At 45.8% G+C, this 16,929-nt stretch overlaps 1 protein-coding gene across 1 annotated transcript; it reads left to right on the top strand.

The window, feature by feature from the left end:
• The first annotated feature begins 1,271 nt into the window (after positions 1-1,271).
• Positions 1,272-16,201, top strand: Psc (Posterior sex combs). The gene is made up of 5 exons (XM_043210216.2): positions 1,272-1,921; positions 3,552-4,326; positions 8,264-8,354; positions 11,547-11,750; positions 11,863-16,201. Exons 2-5 carry the CDS (start codon positions 3,591-3,593, stop codon positions 15,536-15,538), a joined length of 4,707 nt encoding a protein of 1,568 aa, XP_043066151.2. The 5' UTR covers positions 1,272-1,921; positions 3,552-3,590; the 3' UTR covers positions 15,539-16,201.
• The last annotated feature ends 728 nt before the right edge of the window (positions 16,202-16,929 follow it).

Below are 16,929 nucleotides of genomic sequence, written 5' to 3'. Positions count from 1 at the left end.
TTAGAGATCTTAATGTTTTAATACCTACAAAGTTAAACTTTTAAAAAGGATATATTCATTATTAAATAAAGACCAATATTTATGCTTTTTTAAACAATAGAATTTCAGAATGAAAAATGTTATGAAAATGTAAGACCTGTGTATGTATATTCAAATGAAGATTCTTTTAGAGACAATAAAATTTAAACCTAAAGATACTTTTTTTGAAAGGCAAAAATAACCATTCTTTTGAAGACATTAAATTCTTCTGGAAAATGCATTTAAAAGTTTGTTTTGTTTGGCTATTCCTTCGGGTTAACTGGAAAGCTATCACGTAGTCGGGAAAGCAGATAAATTTGGAAAATTTTCGCACTTTGAATGCGAAACTAGAAGTCTCTCTGCTCCCACAATCTTTTACAAAGAAAGTCGGATGAACCGAAGTTTGCTGTTCTTTCCACGTTGAGCGTTATCCGTTAGATCAGCATTGTTAGTTTCGTGGGCTAAGCAAAAAACGGAAACCGGGAACGAGAACGGTGTTGAGCGGTTGTTGTTCTTGGGGCTTGTTGCCACTGATTGGAGAGCTTTTTCGCTAAAAAGTACAAAAAATAAACAAGAGTCTCGAGGGCCGGCTGATTGTTGCGTCGATATTTCAATTCCGAGGCGATAGCGTGCGAAGGGGGGGCCATTGATATAAAAGGCGAACGCCTACGTGCAAGTATGCAATTTCTGCTGGCGGAAACTGCATGCATTTTGCGATTACAGGCAACCAAAAAAAAAAGTGATTGCATCGCCCAAAATCACAACGTCAGAACGTCGTTCTGGAAGTTTGTTTGCACATAGTATTATGTGCCTTGTTTGTACATGGCTTTTTTTTTTAGGTAAGGAGTCACTTATATAACCTCTCCATGCGTGTTTAAATAGACCTCCCTATGTATTCTACCTTTGTACCCGTCCTCTATTCGTAAACTAACAAAGAAACGGCTGGCAAAGCAAAAGAGCCAAGCAACGCCAGCAGCGACGTCAACGCCGACGCCGACGTCGAAGTCGGAGCAAGCAGAGCCCGTAAAAGAGCGGACAACGCAAAGAGAGCGAAACGCCCCCATACAAAGAGAGAAATAAAACAAGCAGCCGGTAGAGCGAGATAGAGAATACTTCGGCTCAGCTGATGGCCAATGAGAGGGCAGAACGAAAAAGAAAACGAAGACGAACGAGAGTAAATAGAGGGCGAGCGAGTACATAGCGTGCGAATAGCGGGCAAGAGCGAACAAAGACCAAGCAAGTCTCATTCGAAGGAAAGCCGTTGAACGGATTGGACGTGCGCTCGGTCGTTCCAATTTTATCGCTAACCAAACAGAGTGAACCGACCACTATCGCAGCCGCGATAGTGGCCAAGTAGAGTGAAACACATGTGCCCTTGGATGAAGTTTGGAAAATAAAATAAATAAAAATAGTGTAAGAGTGTAAACTACATTCAATGTAAATTACCAATAATACAGGCAGTTGCAACCAGAAGGTTTTCTTTGTGTCTCGGTTCTTGTGTGACAAATGCAGCTAACAACAACAACAACATCAGTCGGCTGCCTTATATACGACGCGTGTGAGTGTGTGTGTGTGTGTGCGCGCTGAAAACATAGAGCAAAGCATAATACACAATAAAGAGGCTCCGAAAGAGGAGCAACCGAAAGTGCCAGCGCGTGTTTGTGTTTATGTGAGAGTTGGAGATTGGAGATATAGTAGTGCAAAGAGTTCAAAAACGAAAAACGAAACCAAAAACGAAATCCAAAATAAGCAACGACATGAAACGCTGAGTTAGCATTCAAACTGGATTATTTACACAGCCATCCTCATACTTGGATTATTTCTGCCATTGGATATATATATATAGAACCCACCACGATGCCAATTAACTGGCTGGATTAGCGGTGTGAAAATAAATTGAAAGGTAAATACCAAGATTTTTATTTTTATTTTTGGGGGGGCACTCCACTCACGTTAACCAACACCAACCTTTACCGGCAGCTGTTGCGCTCTCCACATCTCTCTTTCTATCGTGGGCTATCCCCCACCTCCACCCACTTTTATTGTGATTGTGTCGTCTCGTTACCCAAAATGAGAATTTCGATTGGACACTCGACAATTGAGGAAGTCTCCACCTAAAAAAGGCATTTTATGTGTGCGTGTGGGCGCCAACTGCTGATTTTCTTCAACTTTGTTTTGCTGTCAGCTTCGCAACGTTTTCGGTTTTTATGATTATATGGTATATATGGTTATGGTATGTACTGTGTTTTTTTCTTTTCTGAATGAAAGTGGCTCATGTCTGTGTTTGTACAAAAAAAAAAAAAAAAAAGATAAAGCCACGGTCTCGGCTTTAGGGTCTGCTTTGCATTCTCCGAATTTTGTAGCTGCTATTTTTTTTTTTTTTTTTTTCCCGCTGCATTGTCATAGTCTCGTTCCCGACTACCTCCCTGCCCATCCATCCCTACCTTACGGCTTACCATCCCTTCCCAACACACACACACTCTCACTCGCACACGCACACCACACACACAAATGAGAAATTCCGCTGCTTTTTATTATCCTTTTCATGTTGGTACTCACATTTTTTTTTTTTTTGCGCGCGCTCGTTTCCACCTCCCATGCCCAGAATCCAGAATCTTCCCGACCATGGGAATGGGATCACAAGAAAGGGTTCTACCCATCACCAGTTCTGCTGGCTCCTTTGGTTCCTTACTTTTCGCTGATTCCCTCACACAGTCCCACGAAACACTTAAATGTGATGTAAAAAGGATTTAAAGAGGCTTCCTCCTGCCAGCCTGCCAGGGTTGCCTGCCTGTTTGCCTGCCTGCCTCCTGATGCCGGCACATCCATTCATTCATTCATATTCCATTTCCATATTTTCTCTCTCTCTCTATGTATGTTTTCGGTTTAAAGTCTGTGTGGGGGGTTGGGTGGGAAAAGTTTTTCTTTTTTTTTTTTTTTTGGGAAAAGTTTGACTTTTAACTGGCGCGTTGATGCAAGAGAGACTTGAAATTGTTTGAAAATACATTTCTCGTATTACCACATGTACTTGCGTTTGCCATTCATTCTATTAACTCTTTTTTTTTTTTTATTGGATATATTTTTTTTTTAACGTCTGTTGAAATGCAAAATAACTCCCCCGAGTGCTATGGATTTCAATATGAGGCTGGTTGGTTGGTTGGTCGGAGGGGTAGGGTAGGGCATTCCCATGGCAACTACCTACCAACATCCATTATCGAAATCCGCATTTAAAAGCATATATGTATCAGGCTGGCAGGCATATCGTTTGTATAAAAAAAAAATAAATAAAAATTTAAAAAAAACAGCTGATTCAGCAAGAAGCTAGCCAGCCAGAGAGAGAGAAAAAAACTCCCACACTAAATTGCACTAGAAACGATCCATGGGTTCATTAACTCTTCAAGTTTTCCCAGAAAATGTTATTCGCTTTTCCAGCTCTGGCTTTTCCACCTCAGTTGTTGTTGTTGGTATATTTTTAGTCTTTGGCTTATATATATTTTCTCATTTAATTGCAACTTCTTGTCTTTTATTCACAGAAATCGAGAAACGAGAGCGAGATTATAGCGAGACCTACTATGATGACGCCAGAGTCGAAAGCCACCGTCATACCCTCAAAGACAACAACAACAACAATGGTACCGCCTGGTATAGCAACCGCTAGCATGGCTCATGCCCAGAAATCAGCAACTGCAACAAAAAGCATTGTTGTCAGCAATGCAAATAGCAGTGCCAGTGGCAACAACAACAACAATAACAACAATGCTGGTAAAAAGTTGCCTTTGTCTCAGAAAGCAACTGCTGCAACTGCAGCAACAAAAACAACTAATGTTGCTGATAGGCAAAAGCAACAACAACAACACCAGCAACTTTTTCAAGCCAACGGCATTAAAGTAAAAAGTGAAAACACATTAGCAGCAACACTTCATGCCGCAAGCAAAGTCAGCAATGTTGCAACAACAAAAACGCTGTTAGAGAATGGCATTAAGAAGGAATCAACGCCGCCAGCAGCAGAGCAGCAGTCCACAGTAGAGGCCTCCAGCTCCTCCTCCTCTTCATCATCGTCCTCCTCCTCCTCATCCTCATCCTGGTCGCTGACTCGAAGGGCAGCGTCCGAAGAGGCCAGCAGCAATGGTGGCGCCTCGGCAGATGAGGAGGCAGCCGTGGAGGAAACGGCGACAACGACTTCCGATTTGGCCACAACTTCAAGGCCACGCCCCGTTCTCCTTACGGCCGTTAATCCGCACATCATTTGTCACCTTTGCACGGGCTATCTGGTGGATGCCACAACCATAGTCGAGTGTCTGCACTCTTGTAAGTATCTATCTATCTATCTATCTATCTTGTATTAGATTGTATCTATAAAATTGTATCTTTAAAGTTGAAAAGTCTGAATGAATGAAAATTAGCCAAGCAGACACACAATCGTCTGAGCCACAACTTTGTCCAAAGAGTCAATAGAACCCCCTCGATACCAATTCTCCTGTTAATCAAAAGAAGCATTGAGCCTTTGTGCCTCAAAAGGAGTGCACTCTGGAGTCTTTCTTTGCCAATTTAGTTACCATTTTGTTGATAAAACTTTAAGGTTTTAAAGCAAGTCCTTTAAGTCCTCTGAACTTTCGACAGTATCTGCCATTTGTTAATCCCTTTCACTGTCGAAAGTATCTACTTTCGTCTTAGACGTTGCATTTAATCGTTTTGGCTTAATTAGAATGGCAACGGCGTCCGTTTGTGCCGCCACTTGGGTGGTGGCCACTACCTCCCACACCCTCTAGGATGCTCAGCGAAATTGCCTAGACGTGATGAGTTATGTACTGAGCGCGGGGTGGGGGGAGGACTTTCAGGAAATGGTAAGGGCGGGGTGGCATGATGCCTGTGGTGGCAGGATGGCGCAGATGTTGCCGGGCGATAAGTTTGTGGGCACATTAATGGTCTCCCGGGCTCTAAGTACTTGGCTCGCGATTGATTGAGAAACCAGCAAGAGAGAGCTCCAGCCTTCAGCCTCCAGCGGATTAGTCGCAAAAGATATTAACACAACATTAGCATGCCGGATGGGCCATACTGTAAATGCAATAAAAGCCAACTTACATAGCCATAGATCACCCAGGCCAACCAAAACTTGAATTTACATTCTCACCCTCACGAGCTGGACTGACCCATCGTCCATTTCTCATCCCCCTACTACTGACTCGAACCCAAATCTGGCCGAAAACCAATGTGTTGATAATGGACAGTGGATACATTTGGTCAGGCTCATTTAAATCTGTTGCCAGCCAGGGACGTCCCAGACACAGATACACAGATACAGATACAAAGATACTTAGTTACGTATGTAGAGCACCCGGGAGTCCCATCTAACTGTCAAACAGAGCCAACCGAACCGGACTGTGTACACTGTTTACCGGCGACTGGACTTGGGGTACCGATGGATACGACTAGGTACTAAGAGCTGGCAACTGGGAACTGCAAACTGGGAACTGAGACCCAAGCAAATACCAACAAAACCAACAACACACGGCAAAAAAAAAAAAAGCAAAAGCAAAAGCAAAACCAGGCAAAGACAAGCAGAGTAAATCGAAGCGAAACCGGACTGTGGCAGCAACAGCTGCCGATAACAAGAGGAGGAGTGGGGCACACTCGAAGAAAATATATTTAAAATAGTTATGCTGGGTAATACCAGAAGTTTATAGGATATTTCAACTCAATCATGTGGTTTTAAAGTCGCAAAAAGCATGCTTTTTTCAAAATTTTTGTCAAAAAAGCAAGAAGATTAAAGAAAGTGTGGATTTTTGTTACATAACGTATAAGAAAAGCTTAAAAGTTAGATTATAGTAGGTAATTAAATAGTGGAAGGCTAATAAAATAAGTTTTATGTGAAGAAATGTGTTTTCAAGCCACAAAAAGCATGCTTTTTTCAAAATTTATGTTAAAAAAGCAAAAAGATTCATACAAGGTTTGATTGTTAATGAATAATATCTAATAAAAACCGAAAAAGATAGTTTATAGTAGGTTATTAAATAGTGGAAAAGAAGTTTTAAAAATATTTCAAGTCACAAAAGCATGCTATTTACATACTTTCTTCAAAAAAAGCAAGAAATATAAGAAAAAATGATAATTATGGCTTATTTCTTTCCAAAAATACTTGGAAAGCCAGATTTTAATGCATAAAACCATAAATGATTTCTAATACAATGTTTTAAAACAATTTCAAGTGAAAACTTATGCTTTTCAATTCAAAAAAGCATGCTTTTTCTAATATTTAACCAAAAAAAAGCAAGAAAACTCTTAAAACGTTAGATAAATACTCGAAAAGATAGATTTTAATAGGTTATAAAATAATTGGTGGATAATACAAGAAGTTTTCATCACTTTTTAAGTTGAAACTTGCTTTTTAGTTAATGAAAAGCATGTTTTTTCAAATATAAAGAAAACTAATACAACATGTGTTTATTTTACTTCATTTCTTTCCAAAAATAACTTCAAAAGAAACATTTTTATGGGTTACACAATTATAGCTTGTTATTACAAGACATTTTCCATTTATTTCGAGTTGAAACGTGATGTTTAGAAGTCATGAAAGTCATTTTTGAAATAATTTTATTTCTAATGTCTCTAATGGGGTAGATGCCAAGCCAAGTTCATTATTCCAGATGAAGTCATGAAAAGCATGCTTTTTCTAATATTTTCAAGAAAAGCAAATAAACTCAAAAGAATGTTAGTTTTGGCTTAGTTCCTTTTGAAAAATACTTGAAAAGATTAAATTTTATAGGTAAAATATTAGTAAGTGGCTAATAATGTAAGATTTCAACACATTTTAAGTTAAAACAAGTGGTTTTTTAAGAAAAGGAAAGCATGCTTTTTCAATTCTTTATTTTTTTTTGGAAAAGAAAATTTAAAACAGTGTTGGTTTTGCTTTATTACTTCAAAACCATTAAAAAAATACAGAAAATACTTAAATATATGACTGAAACTAAGGTTTTAACATTTTTGAAGTTTAAAAAGCGTGTTTTTTAAATCACTGAAAGCATGCTTTTTGAAAATACTTTCTAGAAAAAAAAAAAAAAACCCAAAATTTGTTGGTTTTTGTTTAGTTCTTGCAAATAGCTACTTTAACAGATAGATTTTAATAGTTAGTTAAGGTTTTCAAACATTTTTTAGTAAAATATTTAAAAAAAAAACGTTTTTTTTTTTCAAAGTTTGCTTTTATTTTTTAAATAAATTTTAAACTTTAACGCTTAAAACATAAATACCAAAGAGAAGAGCTTTTAGATCTCTAAAGACATCACTTTGTCATTTGATAAATGTTCCTGCAAGAATTTCTCTCAGTGCCTGGATGCTGCTGCTGCAGCTCCTGCAGAATGCTGGCGGCTGTTGGCCTGGCCGACAGTTCTCCCCATTCGAGGCCATTTGGCGGGCAATAACAACATTTTTTTTTTGTGCTGCCTTGCACACGCCAACAACCCAACAACAGTCCAACAGTCCAACGGCCCACACGCCCCATCCGCACCGAGCGCCCAACTAAAGAGGCGCCTGGCTAGCCCCCCCGCCGCCACTTCCAGCTACTGCTGCTGTGTGCGAATTCTTTCTTTTATTTTTCTGTATTTTTTTTTGTTTTTTTTTTTTTTTTTTTTTTATTATTTCGGCATTGGACCAAAACTGACGGACAAGCGTAACAGGCGGTGGGCCAGCTTGGACTGGCAGAGTCTCCACCTCGTAACCCCCTTCATCCAGTTCCAGGGAATCTCCTCCTCGTTTGGCGGGGTGACAGTTGTAGCGTGCAGGATATTCCAAAAGGAAGGGGGGGGGGGTGGTTGGCTGGCAGGGGATGGCAGGGTGGCGGGGTGGCAGACAGACACTGGCATTGACATTAAAGTCAAAACAACTTTTTGCCAGAAGTTTTTCCTTTTGCCTCCCCGCCCTGAGTGTGTTGGGCTTAATGTTTACCACCCCCAGCCCCCACCCCTCCAGCCCTTATCGTCGTAGATGCTCTCGTTTATATTTTTGGTACGTGGGTGGTTTGATTGCGTTTCCTCCTATTTTTTTTCTCTCTGGGGATGGGATGGTAACTGGGAGGTAACTCCAAGCAGAAGCTTTACATAAATTCGATTCATTTCGAATGAAAATCTGAGGAATTTATTTATGGAGGCAGCCAGTCAGGCAGTCAGCCTATTTGCAGCCTATTTCAACTCATTTCACCACAAAGCCCTCTAATTTATTTTCTCTTTCTCTCTTCTTGATATTCTTGTTGCAGTCTGCCACAGTTGCCTCATTAATCACCTGCGAAAGGAGCGATTCTGTCCGCGTTGCAAGATGGTCATCAACAGCGCCAAGCCGAACATCAAGTAAGTATTATGAAGTACTGTCTGTATGTCTCTCTATCTGTCTATATCTGTCTCTGACAACCAGTGATTAGATGGAGGGGAAGGTCCTTGAGTCCTTGCTTTATGTAAATGGCAGCAAAGGATGCTCCCTGGAGAAAGGAAATCCTTGACAAACCTTTTTCTGGCAAAAGCAAATGGATCTTTAATGGGGTAGATACCAAGTCAAGTTCATTATTCAAGTTGGGTCTCTATATTGAATATTTGATTTGCCGACACATTACGGCAACTTTTTAAGAATAATTATTATAATTTAATGAAAGCAAAAAAAAATATTAAGCTGCTTTTGATTATGAAAATTAAAAATTCATCGAAAGCGGCTTAGAGTACGATTGCAGAGAAGCATTAATTTAAGGACTTTAAGGGCAGTTCCTTCTGAGAGTTGGGATTACCTTGGTCCTTTCAAGCCTGTTTTTCCCGCATTTTCCTCGACTTTTCTCTCTAAGCAATTTAAGTTCCGCTGACGAGATTGATTTTCCCCAAGGGGGCAGGGGGTTAGCAAGAAGTTGTAGTTTCTGCCAAAATGTTGCTACAACTTTTGGCAATTTTCGGGTGGGTGAACAAGGTATACATATATATATATGGTATATGGGGGTATGGTGGTTTTTGGAGGCATCCCCAAAATTGGAAGAAGTTGATCAGCAAAACCTTTTGGCCTGGCCCCTCGTTGGCCCAAAAAAGTGGCAAGATGATGATGCCTTGCCTTTGCCACCGAAAAGTTTTCTGGTTCTGCGGTTAACTTTATTTGACGTGGGGAGGGGTGGGGGGGAGTGCCAACATCATCCATCTGTCTGTCCAAGTGTCTTCTGGTGCTGGTCTGGTGGCACGTTTCAATTCAGACCATTTCCATTACGCTGGGCATAATGAAAAACACGTTTCATTCGTTTGTCAGAGAAGTGCTACTCTACTATACCTACTATACCTACTATATATACTACCTGCCTAGCGCTGAAACAGCGAAATATCTATCCCAACTGTTTAAGCCAAAAGCCCCACACAGGAGGGGGGGAGTCTGTATAGAAAACCACCCGCTGGCGAGGCGGCGAACGGCGGGCTTTCCATTCCATGTGGCACGTTGGTTGTAATCTCACACACACACACACATACACCCAAAGAGAGCGCGATAATGAATACAAATTCAAAGAGAGAGGCAGAGACGATAACAGAGTTGGGAGAGTAAATGAAGAGCAGGTGAATTTTGGTTGAGGGGGGGTGGGGTGGGGTACAACCTGCGAAACCTTTTTAGCCAAATGGTGTGAAGTGGCTTACCCCCTCCCCAGCCCCCAAAAACTTGATTATTTTGGTTGTATGGCAAACAAGTGTCTCTTTTGTTGTGCCGCCGACAGTTTTCCATGAATTTTTAGTAGCCCTGTTTATATTAGTGTTAGTACGAGTTGTTAGTCCACTCCACTCTCCAATTAAATTTATTGCAAAAGTTTAGAGTCCCCCCCTATTCAGGTTTATCTTTAGCAAGGTAAACTAAAAGAACTAAAAAGTAAATAGTAAACTTTCGGCTATATATAGTATGTGTGTCAGTTGCCGGCCATATTGTTATTGCTTTACAGTCGGTACCCCCCCTTCCTTCTTCCGATCCACAAAACAATCAAAATGAGATATAAAATACAACAAAATAAAAGAAAGAAAAGAAAAGAGAAAAGAAAAAGACAACGAAACGCATTTCCAAGAAACTCTGAAAACAAATCCAAGTGCGGCTGAGATAATTAACGGGCGGGTCTTGAGATGGCCAGGACCAGGTCTTGGTGCTGGCCTGGTCTGGTCTTGGAATATTTAGCCGACGGCTAATACGAGCAGCTGACAAGAATAACAACAAATATAATAATAACTGATTGCAGGGCGGAGCGGGATGGACATACATACTACAGGGGTATAGCTTCGGCTCTGGGCTTCTGTTCCTTTTTTTTTAATATTTTTATTTTTTTGGCTTAAAAGACTGACAATGAAAAGAAGTTAAACAGCCACAAAAGGGGAGGTTTCAACTCCTGTCAAGGAAGTACAAAAAAAAAGAAAAAATATTTTATTTTTTTTATAAAAAAAACTGAATAAAGTTTGATCATTTAATTTAAAAAAACACTGGAGAGTATAGTAAGATTAAGTTGTAAAACTTTTTACACTTTCCTATCCCCAGACTGAGTGAAAGTAATCCCCATAATATGGTGGCTTCCCCTCCATTTTTTATGCTCCTATCTTTTTCCCATCTCATCTCATAGTTTAATTAATAGGGCTAGATGTAGGCCCTTAAATAGATCCGTTTAGTGATAGACCATTTTCCTCTCCATCCCCATCCCCCCCCTCAAGGCAATGATCGATCGAATTTATGGCTTTGAGGGTTTTATGTTAATGAGAAGAGTTGTTTGATGTTGAAGAGTTCCTTAGTCTTTCTGCGTTCTTTCCTCTTTCTTTGGTTTCTATTCCCAGCCAGACCTTCATTTCGGTCTTTCTTTTAATATATATATAGTATATATGTATGTATATATATACATTTTTGTTGGATTCTCGAAAAATGATTGAAGTGAGCGCCTGTTTCAGCCTTCAGGGGTCGGAACGGCACGGAGCTGAGATGCTTTTCAAAGCAGAATCTTGTCTTAATGCTTTGAGTTCCAGACTTCCACAGTGTGTTTCCTCCTGAACGATTTCTGGCGCGGGGTAATATACCAACCACCACCATTAAGAGGTACACCAACACCGGGGACCAGGGACGAGTCCACCACTATCTCGGCCTCGGTATCGTCACCAGCGCATGCCACCAGAAGCAGTTGTTATTTCTCTCCGGCACCCTGGCTACCCAAGCACCCCAGACTTTTACTTTTATTTATTCTTAGTGTTGCGTGCCATGGAAGCAATAGAAAATTGCATCTGCCGCCTAATTTGTACAGGCTTGTTGTCACCCCTGCCACCGCTTCTTCCCCTTCCCCTTCTGTCCTTCTGCGTCTCTTGTTTCCGCGCCAAGGAAGTCCTGTCCCGACTTTGGCTCCTGCCTTACCTCCTTGCCTCCGTCTATAGTATGTGTGACTTTTTCCATTTCCCGCCGCCTTTGTTCTTCTTTCCATTTCACTGGCCAACGCACCCCTGAAAAGGGATTCTCTCTGATGTCCTTTCCTAATCCGCTTCCTTTTTCTTCTTCTATCCTTTTTGCAGATCGGACACCACGCTCCAGGCAATTGTCTACAAGCTCGTGCCGGGTCTCTATGAGCGGGAGCTGATGCGAAAGCGGGCCTTCTACAAGGATCGTCCGCAGGAGGCGGCCCTGGCCACGCCCGAGCAGAGAGGCGATGATACCGAGCATCTAATCTTCAGTCCCTCGGATGATATGTCGCTGTCCTTGGAGTATGCGGAAATGGGGTAAGTAATCCCCCAAGAAAAAGGGGTTCTTTATAGATTTTTTGAAAACCAAGTCCAACCTGTAAACTAATCCCATCCCTTCCCCTCTTTCTCTTTCTCATTTCTCCCACAGGGAACTGAAATCTGACTCCGACTCAGAGAACGAAATGGTGGATACTCTCCGTCCCAGATACCTCCAGTGCCCGGCCATGTGCCGGGTTAGTCACCTGAAAAAGTTCGTCTACGACAAGTTCGAAATCGACGCCCAGCGCTTCAGCATCGACATCATGTACAAGGTCAAGACGATCGTTCTGCTGGACTACTACACCCTGATGGACATCGCCTACATCTACACGTGGAAACGGGACGCACCCATGCGTTTCTACTATCGTGTCTATGAGTGCCCCCAGCCGGTGGTGAAGCCGGCACCGCGAAGGGTGTTGCCACTGAAAGTGGAACAGTCCGAGCAGGTAGTCGAGGTAGCGCCGGCCAAGGTGGAAGTGCCGGCAATCGAGGCGGCCATCAAAAAAGAGGCATGCAACGTGGAAACGGTGGTGCAGCCACCGAAACTCTCGCCACTCAGCGCCGAGCCCTTGAAGCTGGTGATCAATCGCAATCTCCTGGAGAAGCGTGAGAAGAGCCACTCCCCGCAGTCCAGCTCCAAGTCCAAGAGCACTCCACCGGCTATAGCTCCAGCTCCTGCCTCGCCCGCCGTTGCCCCAGCCAGCCCGACAGTCTCGGAGCCCAACATTAAGCTGAAGATAGATCTGTCCAAGCAGAATAGCGTGACCATCATCAATATGTCCGATCCGGATCGCAAGGAGATCGTGAAGCCCCTCAAGCCGGAGAAGGAGTCTCGCTCCAAGAACAAGGACAAGAAGGAGAAGGACAAAGACAAGGACAACAACACCAGCAGCAGTGGCAGCAGTCCCAAGTCCTCTCCCTCCTCGAGTGGCGACCGCAAGCGAAAGAGTCCCAGTCCACTGACCGTGCCACCCCTGACCATTCGTACGGAACGCATTCTGAGTCCCAACGGAGTCAGCACTCTGAGTCCCCGAGTCACCAGCGGTGGCCTGGAGGACCCCAAGTCCGAGTTTCTCAAGTCCTTCGCCCTCACTCCCATCAAAGTAAAGGTGGAGTCCGCGGAAAAGGGGCTGGAAACGTCGCCGCCTCTGCTAAGCGGCAAGTCGAAGGGCAGTCTGGAGGACAGCCTGCTGATGAAGCCGCCCAGCTGCATGCCCCCCAAGTCGATCGCCTCCTCGAAGCGCAAGAACAAGGAGCCCATGAAGGCGCGCTGCAAGAAGGCCAAGCTGTCGCCTCCCCTGCCGCGGGTCGACTTCAAGATTCGTCTGCCGGGCACCAGTGCCACTTTCAGCGCCTCGGAGGCGCCCTCCGCTGGCACCAGTGCCTCCAAACTGGACAAGCCACTGATGCCGCCACCGGCCAAGCCGCCAATCCTGGCGCCGCGCAAGCTCCAGCCCCCGGCACCGTTCACCCCGCCGCCCTCGCCGATGCACCAGCACTCCGGCATGCAGATTGCGGCGCCCGGCAACCGAACGCCCATCGCCAAGCGCTACCAGCCCATCCTGCCCAAGGCCTCGCGTCCGAATCCCTTCGCCAGTATCCCGAGCGACGTCAATCTCCTCCTGCCAATGGGCACCGAAATCAAGACGATCGGAAACCACAACTCCAACGGCAGCAACTCGTCCGCGAAGTCGCATGTCTATGGTCCCAAGGGGGGCGACTCCAAGATGGGCCCGCCACCCCCACCGCCGACATCGAATGCCTCCAGTCCGGCGCAGAACAACCGGAACATGGGCAACAAGTCCATGCCGGCTCCCAGCAGCAAGAGCTCCAACAGCTCCAACAACTATCTGAACCTGGCCCTGTTCAACGCCAGCAAGTCCAAGGGCAAGGAGGCGCCGCCCGGCTGCCGCACGCCCATGTACACCCCCAACTCCCCCAGCTACTCGCCCAGCTCGCCGCAGTACGTGCCCAGCTACAACATTCCCACGATGCCCACCTACAAGTACACCCCCAAGCCGGCGGCTAATGCAGGATCGAATTCCGGGGGAGGTGGAGGAATCCTCCAGAACATGTTAGGCGCTGGAGGAGGAGCGATGGCGGGCCTGTTCCCATCGCCACCCACCAAGTCGGAGCAGAACTCTGGCCCGGCCAATCCACCCACCAAGTCCGACCAGAACACCAATCCCATGTCCTCCATCTCCATGCCGTCGGGAGGAGGAAACCCTGGACCGGCCAACGGTAATCCCTTCCAGCGCAGTGCCAGTCCGTGCGAAGACGCCCCCGAGAAGCAGCAGGTCAAGGTGAAGTCGCTGCTCAACTCCTGCAACATCAACATACCCTCCTCGCTGTCCATCACCATCTCCCGGGACAACGGAGATCCCTCCTCGCCCGGCAACGGCCAGCATCCGAAGCACAAGACTCCGGTGAACAACTACATCGAGATTGTGAAGCTGCCGGACCAGACGCCGGAGCAGGTGCAGGCCGGCAAGGAGGCCCAGAAGCGCCAGTCGCCCCCGGCTCCCGTCAAGCTGCCCACGCCACCGCCCTCCAAGGCCGTTATCCCCTCGCCCCAGCACCTGATGTCGCGCATGACGCCCCCGCACATGCCCCAGGTGCCCACCCCACCGCCGCCCACCTCCTCGTCGCCGGTGAACAGTGTTCCCCGGGTCATCACCCCGCCGAAGACCTCGCCACCGATGAAGGCGGCGCCGCCCGCCAAGCCAGTACTTACGCCCACGCAGGGGGACAAAAAGACACCGAGTCCCGAGAAGCGCAACGCCGCCCAAATGGGCAGTCACTCGCCCACCTCCAGCGAGAACAAGTCGCCCAAGAACGGAGCGGCCAATGGAGGCGAGGCAGCCCCACAGAACGGGGAGCCCGCGGCCAAGAAGTTCCGGCCCATCCTGCCGCGTCAGAACGCCCTGCCCGAGCTGGCTCCCAAGCTGGCGCCCGCCCAGAACGCCCCTTCGTTGTCCCTGAATCCGCCACCAATGCAGGCGGGCATGAAGAAGGTGGCGCCCAGCAAGAAGTCACCGACTGGCCAACCAAAGATGGCCAACGGAGGACCTCAGGCCGCGCCCCAGAAGCCCAGTCCTCCCCTGAAGAACCAGCCGATGCTCCATCCTCAGGCCAAGAAGCCGGCCAAGAACCCGACACCACCACCAGGAGCTGCCAAGAAGGACCTGCCGGCCATCAATGCTCCGCTGAGCATCGCCTCCAGTGCCGGACAAATGGCCCTCACCAAGGAGAACCTGATGCGGGCCCAGGCCGCCCAAGCCGCTCAAGCCGTTCAGGCTGCCCAGGCCGCCCAGGCTGCCCAGGTGGCTGCTGCCCAGGCTGCCAATCAGTCCAATCTGATGTACATCTTCGCCCAGATGGGCATGAACCCCATGTACGGCTACCAGCAGGCCTACCTCATGGAACAGCTGTCGCGGATGCAGAGATCCGGAAGCGAGATCAACGACTACCTACAGAAGATGAAGGCTGGCGGTGGGGCGGCAGCAGTGGCCCCACTGCCCGGAGATGGGGACGCCAAAAAGGCGATGCCCCAGCTGCCCACCGTAACGCTACCCAGTCCGGGTGCCACTCCGGCGGCGGCAGCCAGTCCAAAGACCTCGCCCCTTCCAGCCGGAAAACTGACGGCCGCGGCCACGGCGCCAAAGACCAAAGGTAACAGCGGCGGGGCAAGTGCCAGACAACAGACAGCGGCCACCGGGACGGGAGCTGCCACAACTCCGTTGCCCAAACTACCGGCTGGCGGCACTGTTGCGAAAAGCAAGTGAAGATGAAGATGGGGTCGACGGGGTCGGTGACCAGACCGGAGACCGGGTCGGAGAAGGAACTGCCGTACTGCGAACTCCCACGTAGCTCTAATTAATTATTAAAGACCCTTTTTTAGTTATTCATTAACGTAACCCGTTCGTTATTTCGTTCTACTTCAAAACTCTCAACCAGAACCAATTCCTCGCCCTAATTACAACGGTGTGGCATCGCGTGGCATCTCCTGCGCCACCAGTACCACCACCGGTATTTATTATTGCTGTTACAAGGGGGACAAGAAGGGGTTGGACACCGGATTCCCGGCGACACCGTCGAGTGTTACCCATCCGGCGAGTGCATCCATCCAAGTGTAAACTGCCGCCCCTCAGGTTACTAGACTCTTACTCTCACTCTGTATATAGAATATCAGTCTCTAGCCATTAAGATTATAAAATATTACGTATCAGTGATGTATTTATTATTCTATAAGGAGATTAAGACAGCGATTCAGAATCGAAATACGAATATATAGATACGTATTTATGAGATAAATGTTAAGCTTAAGCTAAAGATAAATGTAAATACCATACCCAATACCACTACCAATCTGTATAATCATTTTTTACTACAAAAAAAAAACCCAAACGAAAGAAATATTAAATTTAAATTATGCCAAAAAAAAAAAAGACATTCGTTTTTATTGCCAGACGGAGTTTTCAGTTTGACTTTCAAGCGGCACAGCTTGAGGATTATCGTTCCCAAATGCCAATCAAGCGGCCCAAGGTCAGAGGTCGACCTTACCGGACCGACCGCTGGGTCTCGCCGACCATTTCTAATCTCCCAATTGCCTTCCCTTTGCTTGGAAGGGAAAACGACGAGAAAAACGTAAAAATTGTCAAAAAATGTCTTTAAAATGAAAAATGCCCTTCGAGTAGCCAACCGTTTGGAACAAAGAAAATAAGAGATTATATTGGGTTTCTCAATGACACGAATCCGGATGAACTTGGGACTCTTGGTTCTAGTCTTCGGATCCGCATGACTTCCCAGAGTTTTCTCGCCCTGTTGCCGCCGTTTGGCGAAAATTCAATAAAAACGATTGGAAAATTCTGTGGCCTTTGTTAATGTCCGTCCTCTCTCTTACCTTTATCTCTGTTTTCACTCCCTTTTTTTTTTTTTTTGTTGTCGGCATTTCTTTTGGTTTCTCGACCAAGTTTCCGATTTCAAAAATTGCCAATTTTCACGAATGTGTCCCCTAAGAGTCCCAGATCCCAATCCGATGCACTCTGAAGTCTAATTCAAGTAATGAATGTGATAAGATAAGCGGGAAAGTAGGGTTGTGGCAACTTCCAACTCCACAAAAAAGGGATGAAAGCGAAGATATATCAGGATCAGCAGGAGGGTTAGACTCCTCCTG

Source organism: Drosophila bipectinata, chromosome 2R, assembly GCF_030179905.1.
Source record: "Drosophila bipectinata strain 14024-0381.07 chromosome 2R, DbipHiC1v2, whole genome shotgun sequence".
NCBI lineage: Eukaryota > Metazoa > Arthropoda > Insecta > Diptera > Drosophilidae > Drosophila > Drosophila bipectinata.
Note: the sequence above shows the minus strand (reverse complement) of the source record. Positions and strands in the feature narration are given on the sequence as shown.

Bases quoted from the DNA above. Each gene is read 5' to 3' on its own strand.
- Psc (XM_043210216.2), top strand. From the start codon at position 3,591: ATGATGACGCCAGAGTCGAAAGCCACCGTCATACCCTCAAAGACAACA. The intron at 8,355-11,546 runs GTAAGTATTATG...TCCTTTTTGCAG, and splicing joins AGCGCCAAGCCGAACATCAA to ATCGGACACCACGCTCCAGG. The intron at 11,751-11,862 runs GTAAGTAATCCC...TTTCTCCCACAG, and splicing joins TTGGAGTATGCGGAAATGGG to GGAACTGAAATCTGACTCCG.